The 15205-nt window shown below is 37.9% G+C and overlaps 4 protein-coding genes and 2 long non-coding RNA genes across 6 annotated transcripts; 3 read left to right on the forward strand and 3 right to left on the reverse strand.

Annotated features, from left to right (window-relative positions):
• Window positions 1-1659: 1659 nt before the first annotated feature.
• Window positions 1660-5584, forward strand: prkab1b (protein kinase, AMP-activated, beta 1 non-catalytic subunit, b). Its single transcript, XM_072433455.1, has 7 exons — window positions 1660-1837; window positions 3025-3194; window positions 3318-3411; window positions 3484-3592; window positions 3777-3910; window positions 4006-4074; window positions 5439-5584. The coding sequence occupies exons 1-7, from the start codon at window positions 1679-1681 to the stop codon at window positions 5514-5516; spliced, it is 813 nt and encodes a 270-aa protein (XP_072289556.1). The 5' UTR covers window positions 1660-1678; the 3' UTR covers window positions 5517-5584.
• Window positions 5585-5779: 195 nt separating this feature from the next.
• pla2g1b (phospholipase A2, group IB (pancreas)) lies at window positions 5780-7042 on the reverse strand. Its single transcript, XM_072433110.1, has 4 exons — window positions 6944-7042; window positions 6634-6790; window positions 6422-6549; window positions 5780-5931 (listed from the first exon to the last, which is right to left on the reverse strand). Exons 1-4 carry the CDS (start codon window positions 6978-6980, stop codon window positions 5813-5815), a joined length of 441 nt encoding a protein of 146 aa, XP_072289211.1. The 5' UTR covers window positions 6981-7042; the 3' UTR covers window positions 5780-5812.
• A 2016-nt stretch (window positions 7043-9058) lies between these two features.
• On the forward strand, window positions 9059-9962 carry LOC140347118 (uncharacterized). The gene is made up of 2 exons (XR_011924355.1): window positions 9059-9393; window positions 9893-9962. It is a non-coding gene; the product is annotated as an uncharacterized lncRNA (long non-coding RNA).
• Window positions 9963-10341: 379 nt separating this feature from the next.
• LOC140347583 (uncharacterized) lies at window positions 10342-10998 on the reverse strand. Its single transcript, XR_011924387.1, has 2 exons — window positions 10927-10998; window positions 10342-10474 (listed from the first exon to the last, which is right to left on the reverse strand). It is a non-coding gene; the product is annotated as an uncharacterized lncRNA (long non-coding RNA).
• Window positions 10999-11062: 64 nt separating this feature from the next.
• Window positions 11063-12879, reverse strand: asgrl1 (asialoglycoprotein receptor-like 1). Its single transcript, XM_072433247.1, is given in 9 exon segments — window positions 11063-11225; window positions 11300-11346; window positions 11348-11413; window positions 11922-12061; window positions 12185-12259; window positions 12331-12423; window positions 12495-12578; window positions 12644-12712; window positions 12828-12879. Coding segments are annotated over 8 exon segments (726 nt in total). The 5' UTR covers window positions 12711-12712; window positions 12828-12879; the 3' UTR covers window positions 11063-11071.
• An 868-nt stretch (window positions 12880-13747) lies between these two features.
• cox6a1 (cytochrome c oxidase subunit 6A1) lies at window positions 13748-14792 on the forward strand. Its single transcript, XM_072432848.1, has 3 exons — window positions 13748-13903; window positions 14271-14419; window positions 14506-14792. The coding sequence occupies exons 1-3, from the start codon at window positions 13801-13803 to the stop codon at window positions 14593-14595; spliced, it is 342 nt and encodes a 113-aa protein (XP_072288949.1). The 5' UTR covers window positions 13748-13800; the 3' UTR covers window positions 14596-14792.
• Window positions 14793-15205: the final 413 nt, after the last annotated feature.

Below are 15205 nucleotides of genomic sequence, written 5' to 3' on the forward strand. Positions count from 1 at the left end.
CTACTGCTCCATTTAGAAAGACAAACTACCAGACACGTAGCACCAGCGACACTTAAGACACTAAAATATAGTTCCTACTATAAGAAATCCTCAAACTTGTTCAAACGTGAAGACCCAATGAACCTAATCAGATGCTTGTCTCCATCCCGATGCAAAGGTTTGCCTGGAATGTTTCACAGTAAGGCATTAAACTTGCCGATTTCAGACAAGCAAGTTACAGGTCAGATCTGTGGAGTGGCGACCACGCTCACAGTATAGAAAGCAGGTTTTAAAATATTTGTGTTAATTTAATAAATGCAAGATGGATACGTTTAATGCCATACTGTGAAACATTCCAGGCAAAGTGGGTAAACAGAAAGGTTTCATAGTGCACCTTCAATTTAAGAATAATTAATGGTAGAATAGAATAAGAATATTTTTTTGAGGCTTAATGTCTTTTTTGTGGCTAAAACCATCCATGTCAGATTTGCAGATGGGTTTCTTTTTACAGTATGTTCATATTATATTCACAAAACTATACAAAATGTACCTAGTTATTTACAGGGCTTATTCTAACAATCCTCCTGGACACCTTGATGTAAGCAAGCCTACTGGTTTTCCACTTAGTCAGCAATGAAATCTTGATGACCGTGTGTTTTCATGTGCTGGTCACAACAACACAAACATCAGAGTTGTAAATGTCATGACACTAATATTTTGAACAGTGTAGAAATGGGCTGAACGTCTTTTTTTTTTTTTATCATGTAGACTATTTTGTATCTGATCTGATGTTGCACTGTCAATATGTGACAATATGTCCACAACAAGTGCACTGTAAATTTCTAACGTTTTTTTTTTGACATCGAATTAAAAAAAAAATTGACATCGAATTTTTTTGACATTTAATTTAATTTTTTTGACATCGAACTAATTTAATTTATTTTATTTTTTTTCCATCGAATCTTTTTCCATCGAATAAAAAAGAAATTGAATAGATTCAATGTAAAAAAAAATCCATATGAAATTCGGAATAAAAACACAAAATAAACTTCACAGTAAATGACGCTAGGTAAATGAATGGCGGTCGCGCGCGGTCGGTCAGCGCTGATAGGCCCTATCAGCGGTTAACTTTAACCCCGCGCGCGCTGCAGGCGGAAAGGGCGTGTTTTCTTTACGGAAAACCACTTGTGCAAACTTCATCAAGCGTCCACAGTGCGCAAATGAAGTAATTGGCTGGTTTTGGCTATTTCTCTTATAGTAAACTAATCAAAAGCCGCGAACTAAGCGCGCGGGGCGTTTGTTGAATACAAAAGACGCCAAAACAAACGTGTTACAGAAAGGCCCCGACATTTGACCAGTGACATTGAGCGTCGGAAAATTCAGGAGGTAAGTTGCTTAAAAGTGCCGTACAATATTTACTCATATGTTGTGACAGCGATCGACTCTTCCAAGTCTTGTATACTTTGAATTACGTTTAGTTTGAAAAGAAGATTACAGAAAATAGTCCTTCTTCTGATCTTGTTTGTCCATAAACATTGCAAGTAATACAGGTTTTTCAATACTTATTTCAAATTAATAACACATATAAAAGCATAACATATAAAAACATAACATTACATATAGTTAAGCCACCAAAAAATAAATAAATGGATCGTCTTTGGGTCACCGCTTTGCCCGCAGACAGTGGCGTGCGTCCGGGATGGGCAACAGCAACAGTGACCGGGGGGCCGGCGGTTCTAGTCCGGGGGATAGGTCGCCCTCCTATCGCGATGGACAACAGGGGGGGAAAGACACACGACCCAAACTCCTTATGGACAGCACCGAGGACGCAGACCTGTTCCAGAGAGAAGACCCAAAGGTAAGAGGAGAGTGGCAATAAATCTAAAGGTATCTATGGCGGAATGCCTTGTGTTTCAATGTGATCTAAAGTGCATATGACTGGTTCTCATGTTTTCCTGATTCTGACTTTGTTTGGCAGGATAGTCTCTGTGGAAAATATTTATCACAGTTTTGCATCATTCCAGGGGCAATTTTTGACGCAAAATAAACTCGAATATTACAGGAAGTAGAGCTGAGTTTTTAAAGCAGAATTTCTCTTTGTGATGTCATCAATAAGCAACAAAACTGCTGTGACAATTGACACACTTTTCTGACAGTTCTAACAATCATCTAACAAAATAAAGGTGTCATCAGCTGTTATTATTTGTCAAATCATAATTGTTGCTTAATTCATATGGATTTTGGGCCATTGTTTACAATATGGTTGCTTGGTAACAGCTGTGGAATTACCTCTAGTTATATCACATCTGCTGCTCATGTTCAACCCGGAAGTAACATTATAAACTCCATCTAAATGGTCAAACTGGGGCAGAATGGGTAAAATCTTAAATTTATTTAATCACTACGTTTCAGTGAAATATATAGTTTAACCTGGAATAAGCACTTATATGTATAAAATAGACATTACATTTTCCTTTACATTTTAATCCGATTATAATCTGCTCTGTTTATCCAGTGTTGGGACGGGCTGGCTCAAAGTGTACATATTTGATCTCATGGCTTCATTAATATAAATTATCTTGCCTTTTGTTGCCCTTTGTACATACCATAAACTTTGCTCACAATGGGATTCAAGGACACCTGCAACATGTATCGCAATCGAAATCGCAATTTGAATGGTCACAATTTAAAAAAAGGCTGTAATTATCTTATTAAGTGACATAATTTCCTCCTCAATCAACCAAATATTAGTTTTAATCTTGTCTAAACAAACGTGTTCTGAAATGCATTGGGTAAGGGTTCCTAGATTAGTTGAGCTGTTCATACTTCAGTCTTCTCTCAAATGTTAATTCTCCTTGGCCTGTTTGAAAGGTGGACTTTGAGCAACATTTAAAAAATATAAATGGCAAATCTAATCTCAAGGCTTGTCAGAAAAATAGCAATTAGATTCCCAAATTTTGTTTCATAGCAACTAACAATTGAAAACAAAACATATCTTTTCAATTGACAAAGTTCACTAAAATGTTGTGCCCTTGTTCCGTCTAGGCCAGTGCCGAGATGCAGGAGTTTTTTGAATGGCAGCAAGACCTCGCGAGCTTAAGCAAAGGTTCGACTCAGGACAGGCCCACAGTGTTCAGGTGGACAGGAGCAGCCAAGGAGGTCTACGTGTCCGGATCCTTCAACAACTGGGTCTCCAAAATCCCACTCAACAAAAGGTGTCTTTAAAGTTCGATATCCACGTTGAAAGCCGGTGTTTATCTTAGGAAATCTTGCATACTTTTGTAAGGAATAAGTGGAAGACAATGAATTCTCCAATATGAATTCTGTTTTGATCTCAGTCAGAACAATTTTGTGGCCATCGTGGATCTTCCCGAAGGAGAGCACCAGTACAAGTTCTGCGTCGACGGGCAGTGGACTTTAGATCCGACCGGGGTGAGTTTTTGACGGCTGAAATCGCGTTTCTGTTTTCTGATTCCAAAACGTGTACTGCTTTCCATCCCTCAGTCTGTTGTGACTTCTAAAACGGGGACAGTGAATAATCTGATCCAGGTGAAAAGGACGGATTTTGAAGTGTTTGACGCCCTGAAGATTGACTCTGAAGATTCAGCGGAAGGTAAAAAACAAACTTTAGAGCTCTGGATTATAAGGTCACGCATTGGTTTAGTAATTTTATGGATTAATCTGATATTGTAGACATTTAAATATAAGTGTGTGAGAGTCAAATGTGTCATAGTGTAGTACTTCTGAAGAGAAATGGAACGGATTGATATTCACGCACTGACTGAATTCTCCGTCAGAATTGTCCAGTTCTCCTCCCGGTCCGTACCACCAGGATTCTTACTCGATCAAAGCCGAAGACAAAATGAAACATCCACCGTATTTACCTCCACACCTGCTGCAAGTGCTGCTCAACAAAGACACCGGCATCTCTGTAAGCACGAGCAAACACGCCCTAGACTAGAGTATGATGAGAACTGCTATTTGCTCTAGTTCTAATCCGAACTGTATGGATTTATATTTCATCAGTGCGACCCGACACTACTTCCAGAGCCGAACCATGTGATGCTCAATCATCTGTACGCTCTGTCCATCAAGGTAACTAACGCAAATAAAGTGTGGGTAATCTTTTTCACATGTGTTTTGTTATAGACTTGTCCGGAAAAAGTATTTAAAGTGCCTATGACTTACATAGGAGTTACGATAAATATATTTTAAACATTTGTAAAAAAAAATTTAGGTGTATTTTAGTCATTTTTAGGTGTATTATTGTACTTCCTCTTTGTATTTGATGACATCACACTTAGAAATTGGCTTGCAACTACTGGGTCAAAAATTACTGTCAAGTGCATTACTATTTTGACTGCGCCGGCCCCCACAGTGGAAGCTTCATGTTGTACTCACAATATGAAGTCAGGGCTGAATTTACTCGGTAGCCTTTTAAATATGTTTCCACTCTTTTATTTTGTAGATCCATTGGCATAAAAATTCAGGTGAAAACCTTCAAACACGCAATACACCAGTGTCAATTATTTACAGTGTTACAACAACTAGCATAAAAGACAAATAGAAAACACCTATCAATTAATTTAGCAGTATCAAAAATGGAGTATATTATCGGAAACTCTAAATAGTCAAACTATTAATATTTTACACAACGCAGCCAAATAATGCAAACACATTAGCAGCATTAGACACCAGCCCATATTTAACAACTTTAAAATACATTTACAAACTACCATTAATGAATGCAGCAATTAGTCAATTTACTTTGACCTAGTATTTCCTTAAACGTATTGATGCACATGTTACACAATAGCTAAGTTATTTCATTCATATTTAAACACTACCCAGATAAGAAGCCACGCTAAACCCGCCCCTTAAACAAAAGCTCCTAAACCAACACACGAACTGGCACAAACGGCGACACGCGCAACACAATAACAGTCACAATCAACGCACAGCTTAAATAGTTCAAATAAAGATTTTTTTTTTTTTAATTGGACAAATAAAAATATGAGCATGACTTTATTTTGTTGAATTATTGTTTTAGGGTCAAAAAAGTTGTTTCTTTTGTGTAACGTATGCATAAACTTGGATGGAATGAGTGTCCCTAGTGTTATTTATTATTTATTTTTTCTCCTACATATTTTTCAACTTTTTCTCCTCAAAATCCTGCTTGATTGATGTAAAACTATAATTTATATTTACAACAGGTTACACCAAATGAAAATCATAAAAGCCTGTCACACGCACTTTAACAAACAAACTGAAAGTAACATTTAAACGGAACAATATAAGTAATAAATTATTGAAATGACTGTCAAGAAATGTATCATATGGGTACATAGGCAGTAAAGAATTGTATATAATAACAATGTAGGTGTATAATCAAACTTATGATAAAGAAATGTGGTGTTGGACTAAACAAAAACAACTTTTGGCTCCCCGTGTCATTTCAGGATGGAGTGATGGTGCTCAGTGCGTCTCACCGCTACAAAAAGAAGTATGTGACGACGCTTCTCTACAAACCCATTTAAAGCACAAACTCACGACTACGTTATTGATGATTTTTCTATCCGCGCCTTTTTTATTTTTTAACTTTTAAATGGAAATGACATCAATGCCTATCGTAAAAGACTGAATTTACGATGTTTCCTTGTGATGTTTTAACTCACTACCTACACTGTGTCTAAGATTTTCTTTTGTCGTCTTGGGACCAAAACATTTTATTTTTACCCAATGAAACCGCCTGCTTTGTAACAATGAAAAGGGAATTATTAAAAAACGAAATCATGTTTCTTGTCTTATGCTTTCAGTTTCATTTTTATTTAAGTCAGACACAGAATTTGGAATCCAGGTCCTTGTTTTCGGGGTTGTAGGTTTTCTCGGCGAAACAGTGAGCTGCCACGCGGTCGCACTCGCACGAAGCGGCCTGACAAACGTCGTTGGTGCCTGCAGACAGAAAAGACAGTAAAGCGTAATAATGGGTTACAATATTATCCACTGATGCATAGTTAGGTCCTGTAATTTGACGTTAGGTTGAATCATGCATGTGTTTTACTATAATTTGCACAAACCTCAAATGAATATCGACAACAATTATACTTAAGAGTTATTCTCATTCTGACTGTTTACTGATAAATAAAAGAGTTGGAGGAAAAGAAATTGCTCAGATTTCAGAACCTCAATAAATCAATGTACGTTGGTTGCACTTATCCAATTGGAAGTATTATTATCTTATTCTGGAAGATACATTTTATATTTTTTCTTTCCTGATGCCCAATTTATTTGTGGCTTGGTAATGCTTAACTATCTATTTAGAATTCATTAAAAAGTACTGTAGATGTTCCCTGTACTTAGGCTTTTTATAACATGAAGAAAACTCTCAAAACCACTCATACTTTGCTCAAAGTAATTCCGCGCTCGATTTATAGATTGTTACCTGAGCAGGTGACTCTCTGGTTGGAGCAGGTGTAATCATAAACCAGAACGTAAGGAAGCTCGTCCAAAGCGTTACATCCAGGAAGTTTTCTGGCAGCTCGATAACATTTGTCATGCACCTCACAGCACCTGTCAGACATTTGCACTTAGGTTAAACTATAGCAAAGGGCTGTTTATGATGTAATATGATATGATGTGTTTTTTTGTTCTTACTGGTCCAGCTCATCCACAGGGGTCCCGCCTCCTCCGAAGCCACACCAGCAGCCGTAGTTATTGAAAATGAGCGGATTGACTCCAGGCTGAGCGCACATGATCATGTTTCCAAACTGCCATAACGCTTTTGGCAGAGTGGCACCGTTGACCACACAAGCTGCAGACCAACACAAAAACACTGCACATTGTGACCAGGCACTGCAAGCTTTAGTTCATGTATAAGCCTATGTGTACAGTCAGAGCCCTATTTACAGAAATGAATAAATGAGCAAAGCTATTGCACAACAATAATACACTGTATTTTTCTTACCGGTAAGAAAGAGGGCTAGGAGCGTAGTACGGTACATGGTCACAGTCTCTGAGTGAGTGCTGGTGCAACCGGCTATTTATACCTGAGCAGGTAAAAGATGAGATAAGAAAACTCTGCTATGTTTGGAAAGAATTCCGTTGGAACACCATGTCAAGCTGTTCATTATTCACATGGAAAAGCAGACCGTTGGAGAAACTGTGCAGCCAGGAGAAAAGCCATGTGTTTATCATGCCATGATATCACTATCATGTGTTTTTGGACAGTCCTGTGTCTTCGGTCCAAAAATATTGGACCGAAGACAGTTTTTGCTTTTTTACTCTTTACTTTGTAAATGCATCCATAGCCACAAATGTTGCCATATTTTGGATTTCCTGCTTGGATATCCCTTGATCTTCTTGTGTACACTTTGTCATCCTCGAGTTCCATTTTTAAACATTTGTTTAATTTGAGTTAACTTCCCAGTACACAGCTGTGCAAACAGCCAGCCACTTGCCTGATTCTCAGGGTTTTCCACTGACTGGACTTTGGACTTTTAAATGTAAAGCTACATATAGAAATACTATACAGTGTGTTTGACCATGTCTTTATTACTGATTTTTCAATTGCCACCAAATATAACAAATCGACTTCTCCCTAATCCAGATCTATGACCTTTTTAAATGCACAATTCTTAAGTCGTCCTATAGAATCTATAGGTACAGTACATATTGTATGTTGAAGATAGGCAGACCCCTGCCAATTGGTCAAAGATGACCACGTCTTCTCCAGGTTTGAAGGGGATATAATGGGCCTGTCGCCTGCATCTGTCTCCATCCTGGTTTACAAGATGAACCTGTCATAGTCTCTGTCCATCCTGTTTCTCTGCCTTCCAGCCTGTAAGTAACGACACAAGACACAATGAAGACACTTCTACAGAGGATAGTACTCAGCTACAAGTTGTATTTGTCAGTTTATTTATGAAATGAAATGATTGGAATGTTTTCATTTCTTATACCTTCAGATATAATTAGTATTTTGTCTATTCTCTACTAGAATCTGTACATTATTTAATGTTTTCAGTAAAACTTCATCAACTCTTCAATACATTTTTATACATTTGTGTCCAACTTGTTGCTCAGTGCTTAAGTAATAGTTTCTCCAAATAATGTTTTGCTCTTACTTCAGTAATTGTTTGGGTTAATACTTTTTACTTCCACTTGAGTAATATTACTTGAGTACAGAATTTGGCAACTCTGCCCACCTCTACAAGTCAAACTAAATGATATCTGGACATTTCTGTTATTCAGAAAAGCTTTTGACTATTTGCGTAATGAATAGAACTTGAAATGTGTCATTACATGTGAAGTACTTCTAGGACCTGTGTAGTGGTGTTACTTGTGTACAGTAAAGAGAGGAGGTTTCTGTCTCTTGGCCCCATAATCTAAAATGGGCTGGATATGAGTTACAAAAATGACTTATTTTCTTGTCTTACATTGTGTCCTACAGTGCTCGGGAACAGAGCTGTGTGGCAGTTCAGGGACATAATCCTCAGCACAAAGCCTGATAGTTGGCCCATTCTGGACTACTCTGACTACGGCTGCTACTGCGGCCTCAGGGGCTCAGGAGAACCAGTGGATCATCTTAATAGAAGAACTCTAATAAACAAAACAAAAAAACTCTTATTAACAAAACTCCTCTCATATCTTAATAGGGAATGGAGGAAAAAAATAAATAGAATAGAGTAAAAAGATAAAGATTAAAATAAAATAAAGTAAAGTAAAAATATGTAGCATGAGACTAAAAATACTAATACTAATGGTAAGTAAGTAAACAAAACACACTTATTTACACCAGTTATATGCGCATGAATATGGCCTTAATTGCTTGTGAGTACGACAGTAATTGCACATGAATATGACGGTATTGCACATGTTTAATTCAGTATTGCACATGGTTAAATCATGGTTAAAAATGGCACAAACTAAAATTGAAAAGGGTAACATCTGTTACGCTGTTTCAAGCTGCTTATCTCTGCCTTTGGTTACCACAGTTATCTCAATGGGGTTTGCACTTTTAGCTCATTCAACGTGCTCCCACTGTGTACAGGTTATGTTTTTTTGTAGTATGTTGTTAGTAACTTTAATTCATTCACAAGTATTTTATTCTATAACCACTGCATCATTTAGTTGGAGTTAAATACAAATAGTGGTGCCGGTTGAATAAGAACATAAAACCAAGACACTAAACCCCTTTACATTGCATGTCTCCAACATCAACCATAAAATGAGAGATGTCTGATACTTTAGAGTTTAATCTAATACTTGACTTGTTTCTTTTAGGTGTTGCCAGGTTCACGACCGATGCTTCCGTGACTATGCAGCACGCAGACTGCTGGCCCATTCTGGACAATCCCTACACTGAACTCTACCACTATTCATGTAATAAAAACACCAAGACGGTCAGCTGTACGAGTAAGGCTTTGTTTATTCAGATTATCCCTCGCCCCGGCCACAATCTAGAAGGGGAAAAATATAATTAATCTGGAAACATTTGGGAAATAGAACTACCTGTAGAAACCTCCAGTGGTATGAAGTGCTCTGGTGCTTCTCATGTCACGGCTGAACATGAAGTCCTCTGTGAAAGCCTCCATTTCCTGAATCTTATCCCAGATCTCACTCGCATACCAAACGCAGAGGCTGTGGGCAGTGCCTGGGAAGGGTCTAAGAGCTTTGTAAGAATTGGTCACATAAATGAGACATACGTTTAGTGTTTCAACCTTTGTTTGATAAGAAATTACCAACTCCTTTAGATGAAGCAGTGTGACATCCTCCAATGACAAATGTGATGATTCTACCGTGCTACTTCACTGTATTTACCTGCACTGGACAGAACCCTAACTTTTATCCATCCCTCAGCTGTTATTGTACATTTCTAAATATGTAATGGTACTAAATACATGTTGTTTTACAGTGAAAAACAACCCCTGTGAGCAGTTCATCTGTGAGTGTGACAGGAAGGCGGCCATATGTTTCGCTGAAGCTGAACATAATGAAGAAAACGCACATCTCCCCACTCACCACTGCAGATGATTTGTATTCTTTTTGAATATAATTGAATTTCACAAAAACAGGGTTGTCTAGAACTTTAATTAACAATGTAACAAACTCCATTGTGTTTCATGTTTACTTCTCTTTTCAGTAAAGTCTCAAAATATGTATTTGTTAGCTATACTGTTGCCACAGCTCTTAAATGTTTACAATACAACATTTAGTAATATATTCTTAGTGCAATTAAGTTAAATAAATGTCCTTAGAAGTTAATACGTAATCGGTAATTTTATTGTGTCATAATTTCAGATGCCTTAAGTCCAAAGAAATATCCATTCATATGATCTCGTTCTGAAGCTATAGAGTAGAATATTAGAAATATTTCACTTTTGTTTATTTGTACTGACAGAGAAGACATTGAACCTTGTGCCAGTCTCTTTTTCATGTGGCTCGACCCAGTAAATTCAGAAATATTCATCATAAACCAGGTCGACAAATCTGCTATCTGACCTGTTTTCAGCTCAATTTTAAAGGAATTATAGAGCATTTTTTGGCACCAAATCTGAGTCTCATTTCCTCGTGGCGTGGACAACCGATTAGTTCATTCACATGTCAATCATAGGACGCACCTACTGCACAGCTGCAGCCTCGTTGGCTCGTTCCCAGCATAGCGGCACATTTCCCTGGCTGCGCATGCGTGGTTGATATGCTGGTGTGTGTCTAAGCGCATTGACCTATTATGATATAGTTCCCTCAGTGTACAGGACAAAATTAAGACAGAGAAAGACGGAGACGAGAGATGCGATGCGATCCGTCGCGCTAATAAACAAACGCACGTGAAGCAACGAAGCTTTCGAAGAGTTCTCAAATCGTCGAAAAATCCTCCATTATTCCTTTAAACTATAGGAGATTCAACAATATTACAATATCACATGAACACAAACTTTGGAACTGTACAGTTTTAAAATCAAAATTCACACATTTAAACAAAATTGAAATTATAATACTCCCTCATTGCATTTAATCTGAGCTGTACAGACATTGTTACTGTCACCAAAACCCCAGTACACGTTAATATGTACATGTACATGTGTGTTGCGTGTTACACATTGCTCTCACAGATGTAGCGGTACGTGAGGCTACAGTCTGCGTCATTCCACAGTTTACGTTTGCGTCTGGTCGAAGCGTGGAGCTGCCCACAGTTCTCCCCTTTCTCTGTGTAATCCCAGTCATCGGGCTGGCCCTCATCCCAGAAACTGAGGAACACATCCAAGCACAGGGTGAAGCTTGCATTTATGACGAGGATCTGAAACGTGTGGCATTATTTTACGTTTGCTTTGAATTATAGTCACTTCCATCCACCCAGCTCCAGTGTCCCGTTCTGCCGCTCAACGAGTCCAATCCAGTAGCTTTCTCTGAGGTTAACTACTTTGGAAATGTAGTCCTAGAAAAGGGAATCACTGTTATCATGTGTTCTGGGACTGTTCTGTGGCAATGCAGACTATTTGTTGCATCATCATCATCCCACTCAGTTTCAGAACTATGTATATCGGGTTACATTTATTGAACCTTTACGTGACAAAAAATATTACGTACGGAGAAAATACAAACTTCCTCAAAAGTGTTGGCTTGAGTGAGAATTATTCCTCTTTTCAAGCTAAGATGTCTTTTTATAAATCAGAAACTTGTCTGATTGCTGGGCTTCGAAACTCCTGCCATGGACACAATAAATGGCTATAATGTGAACATACTTCTGGCGGCTGGGAGAGAGATCCTCACAAAAAAATGTATGACACAAACTACACCAACGATTAAGGTTTGTTTTTCTTGTTATGTTTTACATTTTAAAAATTGAACAAACAAAAAAAAGTAAAATATATATTCTTAAAATGTTAAATGTATATCAAAGAAGGATCAGGGTGTAAAGACAATAAAATAGAATGAATTCTTACCAGTTCCTCCACACTGTTTACAACCAGTAGATGTCCTTGACCTTTTTGGCACAATGTTTCTGCAATGTTCCAAGGCTCTTTGGAAGTTGACAGAAAGTAACAGCCTTCTTCATAAGACACCCATCCTTCTCGACATTTCCCTTATTGATACCAAAACAAAGTGGGTTGTGTCAGTGTCAGTGATTGTAGAAGCTGCCCAATTGAATAAAGGGCTCACAATAAGGAAATATGTTTAAAAGTGAATTTGCAATTGCAATCATTACCTCTAACTGGGATAATGCTGTCAAGATAAACCTGCTCTATAATTCTCTCTGTCTGTTTGTGAGCTTCAAAATGAGCTGTTAACAAAAGAAATAAAGTGATGTTTAAAGTTGCTGTGATAACTTGTGTTAAAAAACATTGGACTTACCAGACGTGGGTGCTAAAGGCATATTTGTATGTATGTTGGATGCTTTTGCAAGCTGTATTTTGATTTCCTTCACATCTTTGCTCATTTGAGAAACTGGTTTGAAGAAAATTATAGTAAAGACATTCATTTGTTTTACTCATTCATTTGTGTCACTTAAATCTTACATTTTACTCCAGTTATCAACAGCAGAATAAGCAGTAGAAGCAACAGGACAGCATACAGGATGTAAAGAACTATGTTTTTCAGACCTAAAAGAATTTTTTTTTTTGTTTATTTCAGAGTGAAATAAATAAACCTAACAAACCTTGTATACCTTTTTGTAAAGTCACTGTTGTGTGCTCAGTGGACACAGTGCCAAATTGGTGATACTCGGCTTCCATTACTGTAAAAAGGTTTTTAAAAAAAATAACAAATAAAAGTTGTTATTGTAAGTTGTAACTTTTAATGCTAATGTGTAGATATTCTTATATCATCTGAAACAAATTTGATAGACTTACCTTATCGGCGAGAGGGGCCTGAGTACTAAACTGTGTTATTGGACTCTGATCAGAAAATCCTCCTCATCCAAGAGAAGCAAATAACCTACATCAAACATAGCAAACATACAGCAGTTCAGATAATTCTCCTGTACTAAACTTACCAACGCTGACCTTTATCATTCTTACAGCTCAAATGCGGGATCATTTATTAAAATGTTTATTTTCAAAAATTCATTTATGTGATCATATCTTCACGATAAGCTTGATACGATTCAATGAAAGGCCTATATTTAACAGCATGACCAGGAGTAAATAAACGGATGATAACACTTTTCAGACTCAGAATCAGAAAGGTGTATTGCCATTGCCAATGACCAGAATTCACAAACATAGGAACTTGCTTTGGTGATTCGGTGCAACATAACACAATGAACAATGATGAAACAACCTATATAAGATCAAAAAGGGCATGCATTAAAGAAAACCATTTACCATTGACATCTGCTATAGGCTTACTGTGTACACACAATTTACTGTTAAATTTACAGATGTAGTGCAGAAAGTTAAGTGCAGAAAAAGTGCATTACTTAGCATTGCATTATTAATTCACTCCATACTCTGTGGCGATACACTACTGTAACCAAGTCGCCCTGGGGCAGACTGAAGCAGTGAGGCTGCCAATTTTGATCATCACAACTGACATGCATACACACCACATTCATGCTAGGGCATTGTGGGTGAAATTTTGCTTAAATACACAATGGCAGTTTGCACTAGAGCCACTACTCCCCCATGCGTCACCTGGTTTTCTCATTCAACTTTTAATCACGGTTTAAGGTTCCAATTCAATGTTTGTGGTGAATAAAGATGAACTAACCCTCAGCTGCCACTAGAGGCAGCGCTGTGCCATGTGCCATGCTCTGCACACGTACACCTCACGAGACCTTTCCTTCAAAGCACTTCCGGTCTCAGTTTCTCAGTAAAACAGAAAATGGCGGCTCTCGGACGCGTCTCTCAGGCTTTGCTGAGGTCTGCCTTGATCCAGAACCGGCGACAGCTTTCTGCAGTTGCCGGAGGTCACGGGGAACAAGCAGGTAATGCAGTTTTTCTATACGAGATATATATTATAATCATCTTGTCCGGTCTGTTTGAGAGTGACCTTGTTAGCATTAGCTCCTGGTAGCGAAAACAACACTCCGTTATCAATATCAAATGTGTTTCTACCTTATTTAAAAAAAAAAAAATCTACAAACTCATTAAACTCCTGGTGTGCCCCTTTGTTGTGCCAAATGAACACATTGTCTTGTGCCAAAACAATTAACCCATAATCTCGTTTAAGTGACTGACCTTTTTCACTTCCTTATGTCACTAGTGATTTGCTCTTATTTTATATGGGATTGTATCAAAGTCTTTGAACCTAAACGTTTTAAATGCACATACATCTTTTGGTTTCTCTTCCAGCAAAGACATGGAAGATCTTGTCTTTCGTGGTGGCTCTCCCTGGCGTTGCTGTTTGCATGCTCAACACTTATCTGAAGGAACAACAACACCACCAGGACCATGAGCAACCAGAGTTTGTTGCATATTCCCATCTCCGAATTCGCTCTAAGGTAAATGTTGTATTCAAATAAACTTATCTGCTGATACTGTATAAGCTTAGTGTTGTATTTTGTTTTTCATTTTCTTTGTCCTGCAGAAATTCCCATGGGGTGATGGAAATCATTCACTTTTCCACAATTCCCACATGAATCCTCTTCCTGCTGGCTACGAGGACCATGACGAGTAAACTTGTCCTCTTTAAAAACATAACTTGGGATCAGTCCTCACTCCGCTCTATTCTGGACCACATACTGAACTACAGTTTACTTTTCTTTGTTCTGTTGTTTACCAATGTGCTTGTGTAAAGCACCCACACTTATAGTTTGTTCTGACCTGGACCATATGACAAAATGTTCTGCATAAATTAAACCTTAATAAACTTAACTTTGTTGTGTGTTTTCATAGTAGAAGATGTGGTGAATCTACTCTAATTGTCACAAGGGGTTGTTTCAAACGGGTCTGTCCTGTGTCCAATGCAAAGGCCCTGGTGTCTGCGCTGTCTCAGTTGTTATGCCTATTGTCAGTGACGGCACTGACACCAGGGCCTTGTACTTGTCACAGGACAGAGCTGTTAGGACAATATCCCCTTCTGGAAATTGCAACCAACAAAGTACATCTAGGTCCTATGAGCTGTTACAGACCATATAGTTTACTGACTGCAAATTATACTATAGTTTCTAGATTTTGCAGTTATTTATGCACCAGTGAATTATTAATGTGAAGTAACTATATGTATTTCCAGATTGTGTTCTGTGTCTGTGGCCCTTTTCAATGTCTGGGTTAAATAATGTATATAA

The sequence above is a fragment of the Eucyclogobius newberryi genome, unplaced genomic scaffold (assembly GCF_026437365.1).
Source record: "Eucyclogobius newberryi isolate DKJ021-1_F unplaced genomic scaffold, fEucNew1.0.hap1 SCAF_6, whole genome shotgun sequence".
NCBI lineage: Eukaryota > Metazoa > Chordata > Actinopteri > Gobiiformes > Gobiidae > Eucyclogobius > Eucyclogobius newberryi.

Coding starts and splice junctions, on each gene's coding strand:
- prkab1b (XM_072433455.1), top strand. CDS start 1,679: ATGGGCAACAGCAACAGTGACCGGGGGGCCGGCGGTTCTAGTCCGGGG. Junction 3,195..3,317: donor AAAATCCCACTCAACAAAAG/GTGTCTTTAAAG, acceptor TTTTGATCTCAG/TCAGAACAATTTTGTGGCCA. Junction 4,075..5,438: donor TGTACGCTCTGTCCATCAAG/GTAACTAACGCA, acceptor GTGTCATTTCAG/GATGGAGTGATGGTGCTCAG.
- pla2g1b (XM_072433110.1), bottom strand. CDS start 6,980: ATGTACCGTACTACGCTCCTAGCCCTCTTTCTTACCG. Junction 6,550..6,633: donor CCTGTGGATGAGCTGGACCA/GTAAGAACAAAA, acceptor AATGTCTGACAG/GTGCTGTGAGGTGCATGACA. Junction 5,932..6,421: donor CCAGAGAGTCACCTGCTCAG/GTAACAATCTAT, acceptor TTCTGTCTGCAG/GCACCAACGACGTTTGTCAG.
- cox6a1 (XM_072432848.1), top strand. CDS start 13,801: ATGGCGGCTCTCGGACGCGTCTCTCAGGCTTTGCTGAGGTCTGCCTTG. Junction 13,904..14,270: donor AGGTCACGGGGAACAAGCAG/GTAATGCAGTTT, acceptor TTTCTCTTCCAG/CAAAGACATGGAAGATCTTG. Junction 14,420..14,505: donor ATCTCCGAATTCGCTCTAAG/GTAAATGTTGTA, acceptor TTTGTCCTGCAG/AAATTCCCATGGGGTGATGG.